This window comes from Pipistrellus hanaki (assembly GCF_964339955.1).
Source record: "Pipistrellus hanaki genome assembly, chromosome: X".
Classification (NCBI taxonomy): Eukaryota; Metazoa; Chordata; class Mammalia; order Chiroptera; family Vespertilionidae; genus Pipistrellus; species Pipistrellus hanaki.
In genome coordinates this window covers 10,637,903-10,643,305 of record NC_140524.1, presented here as the reverse complement: position 1 = coordinate 10,643,305, position 5,403 = coordinate 10,637,903, and the positions used below count along the sequence as shown (strand labels likewise).

At 53.8% G+C, this 5,403-nt stretch overlaps 1 protein-coding gene across 1 annotated transcript; it reads left to right on the top strand.

Moving 5' to 3' along the window:
- Positions 1-578: 578 nt before the first annotated feature.
- Positions 579-5,022, top strand: TMEM187 (transmembrane protein 187). The gene is made up of 2 exons (XM_084871151.1): positions 579-709; positions 3,493-5,022. Exon 2 carries the CDS (start codon positions 3,749-3,751, stop codon positions 4,547-4,549), a length of 801 nt encoding a protein of 266 aa, XP_084727277.1. The 5' UTR covers positions 579-709; positions 3,493-3,748; the 3' UTR covers positions 4,550-5,022.
- The last annotated feature ends 381 nt before the right edge of the window (positions 5,023-5,403 follow it).

The window sequence follows — 5,403 nt, the reverse complement described above, 5'->3', positions numbered from 1 at the left end:
GCGGCATCTAGGGAATACCCGGATGAGAATGCTTCTGACGAGCTTGGCCCCGCCCCCCTTGGGAACCGTTCCCCGGGCCCTTGTGGCGACACACGCCCGAGGAACTGCCTTTATCTAACAGTGGGGACAGGGTATCGATCGCCGAGGGTAGCTACGGGAGTCGCTCAAGTCTCGCCTCGAGTCGGGCAGCGAACGTTTCGCCGCCCCGTAAACCCAGCGTCCGCCGAAAAGGCAGCTCGAGCCCCATGCCGGGGAGCTGGGGGCGGGGCGAGAGTGGGCGGTGACGCAGCCGGCTCCCAGGCTCCCAGGCCGCCAGCTCCGCCCCCGGGAGCCGCCGCCGCTCCTTCCCTCCCCATCGAGAGGGGCCGGGCCGCGCGCCAGGGCGCCGCTGCGCGCTGAGCGGCTCCCGGCCCAGCCGGCCGCGGGGCGGGCAGCCAGGCTGGCGGCGTCGGAGCGGGGCGGGCGCGCGGGCGGGCGCGCGCGGGAGATTTCAGCGCGGCCTCGCGTCACCTCGCGTCACCCCGCCCCGCCCGCTTCCCAGAGCCCCGCGCCCCGCCCCGCCCCGCGCGCATGCGCAAGCCCGCTTCTCGGGTCCGCCCTTTTTTGAGATTTGAATTTCCCCCAGCAAAGTGAGGGAGACAAAGTACCCGGATGGTGATCGCTGGCCTTTTCGCGCCAGTACTGTGAGTTCTCACAACAACCTTGAGAGGTGGGTACTGACGTCGCCCCCGGGTTCCAGATCCGTTACGAATCTTGCGAGAGGCCGCCTGGGTGCCGGCTGCACTGTCATGCTCACTGCTAAGACTCGGGCCGTAGTGCAGGGGTCCTGCACAGGTGTTTGGGGACTGGCAGTGACAATAGATGATTTTTTCCACTTTCATCTCTATTTCTTCTTTATTTTCACCAGCCTCTAGCCGAAATTTGGCCTTTCCCGCAATTACGAATATAGACCGCAGAGCACAGGGCCTTAGGAGGTGACTGTCACCAAGGAAAACGACAGAGCAGTCATTTCATAGCTCACAGCTTTTGTTGTAGATATCCTGAAATGAATTAAATGACAAGACATACTGGCAGGCAGGATAACTACTTTGAAATTACTGTAGTTATTCAACCTGCCTGGAGATCCTCGAATTTATAAGTAAAAAAGCACATATATAACCCTAGCTCACATTTTCAAAAATATTTTAGTGATTATCTTTTGACATTCATTTTTTTTTTTTGTCGTAATCCTGTTTTTCTTTATACATTTGGGAGCATTTGTTTGAGAAAGGCCAAAGAGGCCTCTACCTGTGTGGCGGTGCTACCGAGTGCCCTACATGACCTTGGCCATTCAGCTCCCCTCTCGGGCCCTGGGTCCCTCCCGTGTGAAATAAGGAAGCCGAGCTGCTGGTTCCCAGGGGCCTTGCCCACACTCAGCGATTCTCTCCTCAGAGTTCAGGAAGCCTTGTGGTTGCTCCAGGTTTCTTGGGCACTTGGGTGGTTCAGAGGGACCTCACCCTTTTTTGGGGGTGTCCCACATTGCAGCTCTCGGGCTGGCGTCACCTTATCTGCAGAAAGGCAGCAAGGGTGATTAGGGTAGTCTGGGGCACGAGCAGCAGTTGTCAAATGCTACAGGCCAAAGAAGCCACCACTGTGACAGGTGATAGTGGCTTCTGTTTACATACAGATCACCCCAGGAAGCTGGACAATGAATCGAAGGAACATGTGTTAGCCAGGAGACTGTCATGCTTTCCGGGACCCCCCCCCCCCCAGAAGACCCCACAACAGGGAGCCGATGCTCTGGACCCTTCGGGCTTTGTGTGCCAGGCCCTGGGGGAATCTATGAAGAACTGAGCGTCCTGTAACAAGGGTCATGGCGGTTCAAGGGTACAGAGAAGCTGGGCCATGAAGCACCCAGCAGTGGTCTTCCTGATGGACTTGGGAATTTGGTTTGATTACATGTCACTTTCAGCATGCACAAGGACTCAAGTGGACTCTGCCAGGTTGGCCGGAGAGAAGTCACTCTCCACCTTCCTGGATCTCTTTCTCTATCAAATTGACAGTGTTTGACTCCTGTCCCTGGCTCCATGCTGGCTAGCAGAGAGGAGGGTCAGGCTAGTTCGGGCTACATGGGGCCTTTAAGGCCTGGCACTTCACACCAGGGAGCCAGGAGCCAGGCCCCAGATGGGTGCAGGGAGGGACTTAGCTCCTGTCCCAGCCAGAATCAGAGGTGCTGAATGAAGAAGTGGCATGGCTCGGTGGTTGAGCATTGACCTATGAACCAGGAGATCACGGTTCCATTCCCAATAAGGGCACATGCCCGAGTTGTGGGCTTGATCCCCTGTGGTGGGCATGCAGGAGGCAGCCTATCAACGATTCTATCTCATCATTGATGTTTCTATCTCTCTCCCTCTTCCTTCCTCTCTGAAATCAATAAAAAATATATATATTTTAAAAAAGAATCAACCAATGAATGCATAAAGAAGTGGAACAACACATCAATGTCTCTCTCACCCCCTTCCTCTCTCTAAAATCAATAAAAATCAGTAAATAAATTAATTGCTTCTGTGATTGCAGGAAATGGGGAGTTGTATTGTGGGACAAGGAAAGAGGGTGATTGGGGGGTGGGGTGGATAGCAACTCTGGGGAGGGCAGAAGGTGAGCCAGGGTAGCAGGCCTGGAGGATAGCGCCCTGTGCTGCCTGCCTCACACCCAAGAAGCAGAGGAGACATGCTCATAGTCCCCCCCACCCCCTACCCCCACCCCGTCCCTCCTCCTCCAGCACCACACCATCTCTTGCCTGGGATTCCAGAGCTCAGACCACAGCTAATGGTCTCTGGTTCAACTGGGTATTTGGCTAAAAGGGTTTTGGGGCTAGTCTGGAAACTTCCACATTTATAACGTCATGGAAGTCTGAAAACCCGTTCTGGTTGTAAGAACAGACCTAGGGATGTTGGTGTCTCTAAATACAGTGGCTCTAAGGGAACTAGGGCAAGGAGCAGAGTTTTTTAAAATATACTTTTATTGGTTTCAGAGAGGAAGGAAGAGGGAGAGAGAGATAGAAACATTAAGGATGAGAGAATCATTGATCAGCTGCCTCCTGCACGCCCCCTACTGGGGATCAAGCCTGCAACCTGAGTATGTGCCCTTGACCAGAATCGAACCTGGGACCCTTCAGTCCGCAGGCTGACGCTCTATCCACTGAGCAAAACGAGCTAGGGCAAGAGCAGGATTTTTATAGTCCATGGATGAGAGAAGAACAGCATAGTTGTCAAGAGGCGCAAAATGCTTTGGCAAAAGAAGATTCTAGAAGCCATGTGTAAGAAGGTGAACATACTAGCGCTGTAGGCATCATTTCACTTTTACATGTTTTTGGTGTGTGTTTGTGTGTGTGTGTGTGTGTGTGTGTGTTTTCTGATGAAAACTGTGGATCCTGAGGCTGAGAGTCAGCAAGATGGAGGCTCTTCTTTGGATGGCTTTCTTTTTAACCACATTCTTTTTCTAACCACAAAGGAAAAAGGCAGAACAGCCCTCCACTTGTGCCAGCCAATCAGCGCGCCCTCCGCCTCCGCCCGGCCTCGCCACCTCCACTCCAGGGCAAGGTTGTAGCATCTGCGTCGGAAATCACGGGACATCTTCCTGCTGGCTCAGCTGGGAGGCCCAGGAGCGGTGTTTTTTTTTGCAAAAGCTGTTTGTCTGACTTCTGAAAGGACAGCGAAGGCTGCCACTCTCTGAAGCTCTCCGCCCCAAGTCACAACCGGGCTTCCTCATGAAGCCGGCGTCCAGGCAGGCCCTCTGCCACGTGGCCGTGGCCACCTGCCTCTGCGTGGCCACCGTCTACACGGGTGTTTTTGAAAGCGTCTTTGTGGAAGTAGGCTACGAGCACTATGCAGAAGCCCCGGTAGCCGGCCTCCCTGCCTTCCTAGCCATGCCCTTCAACTCGCTCATCAACGTGGCCTACGTGCTCCTGGGGGTGCACTGGCTGCAGAGAGATGTCAGTGCCCGGGGGCACCCCGGTGAGGCGCAGCGAGCTCGGTACCTGAAGGATGTCTTCGCGGGCATGGCTATGGTGTACGGCCCCGTGCAGTGGCTGCGGATCGGGCTGCAGACGCGCCCTGCTGCTGTGCTGGACCAGTGGTTCACCTTGCCCATCTTCGCGTGGCCCGTGGCCTGGTGCCTCTACCTGGACCGGGGCTGGGAGCCCGGCCTGCTCCTCGCCATCGAGTGCCTCTCGCTGTCCAGTTACTGCCTTTCCCTGCTGCATCCCCAGGGGTTTGAGGTCGCCCTGGGCGTGCACATCATTGCCGCCGTGAGCCAGGCCCTGCGTGTCCACAGGCACCACGGCAGCACGTGCTCGGGGGTGTACCTGCTCCTGGGGGTGCTCTCCTGCCTGGGCTTTGTGGTCCTCAAGCTGTGTGACCACCAGCTGGCCCGGTGGCATCTCTTCCAGCGGCTCACAGGCCATTTCTGGTCCAAAGTCTGTGATGTGCTTCAGTTCCACTTTGCATTCTTATTTCTGACAAATCTCGACACTTGCCAGCGACTCCCTCCTAAGGGAAAGATGCAGTAAAGCGTGGAAAGAGGCTACTGACAGCCGCTGGCCGCAATGGCAGAATGGATGATCAGATGAGATTTTGTCCTCAGTATTAAATTCCCTGGGCGTGCTAAGAGATGATTATTACATGGGCGATGTTCTTTTTCCTTCGAAGTGATGGGCTTCAATATTTAGGCGTGAAATGGTATTCCCTATCGCACTATCCTTTTCACTGCTCTGTATTATGAAATTGTTCAAAATAAAATGTTGGGTGCCAAAAAAAAAAAAAAAAAAAGTTGGATGCCTAGCCAGTGTTGCTCAGTGGTTCATTGTCAAATCAGGTGGTCACGGTTCGATTCCCGGTCAGGACACATGCCTGGGTTGCGGGCTCAATCCCCAGTGTGGGGCGTGCAGGAGGCAGCTGATCAGTGATTCTCTCATCGTTGATGTTTCTATCTCTTTCTCCCTCTCCCTTCCTCTCTGATATCAATAAAAATATATTTAAAAAATAAAATAGCCCTCGCTGCTTTGGCTCAGTGGATAGAGTGTCAGTCATCCTGTGGACTGAAGGGTCTCAGGTTGGATTCTGGTCAAGGGCATATGCCCGGGTTGTGGGCTCAGTCCCCAGTAGGGGACATGCAGGAGGTAGCTGATCAATGATTCTCTTTCATCACTGATGTTTCTATCTCTCCCTCTCCCTTCCTCTCTGATATCAATAAAAATATATTTAAAAATTTTTTTAAATAAAATAGATACATAAAATGTTGGGGATAATGACCCCAAGAAATTCCTGATGCTTGCAGTTGGAGAGAGAATGATTGTTTGCAAGAACTTCAGGATGTGGGTTACAGTGTGGGCTGGTGACAGTGGTAGCTTCTGGCCAGGCAGCG

Coding starts and splice junctions, on each gene's coding strand:
- TMEM187 (XM_084871151.1), top strand. CDS start 3,749: ATGAAGCCGGCGTCCAGGCAGGCCCTCTGCCACGTGGCCGTGGCCACC.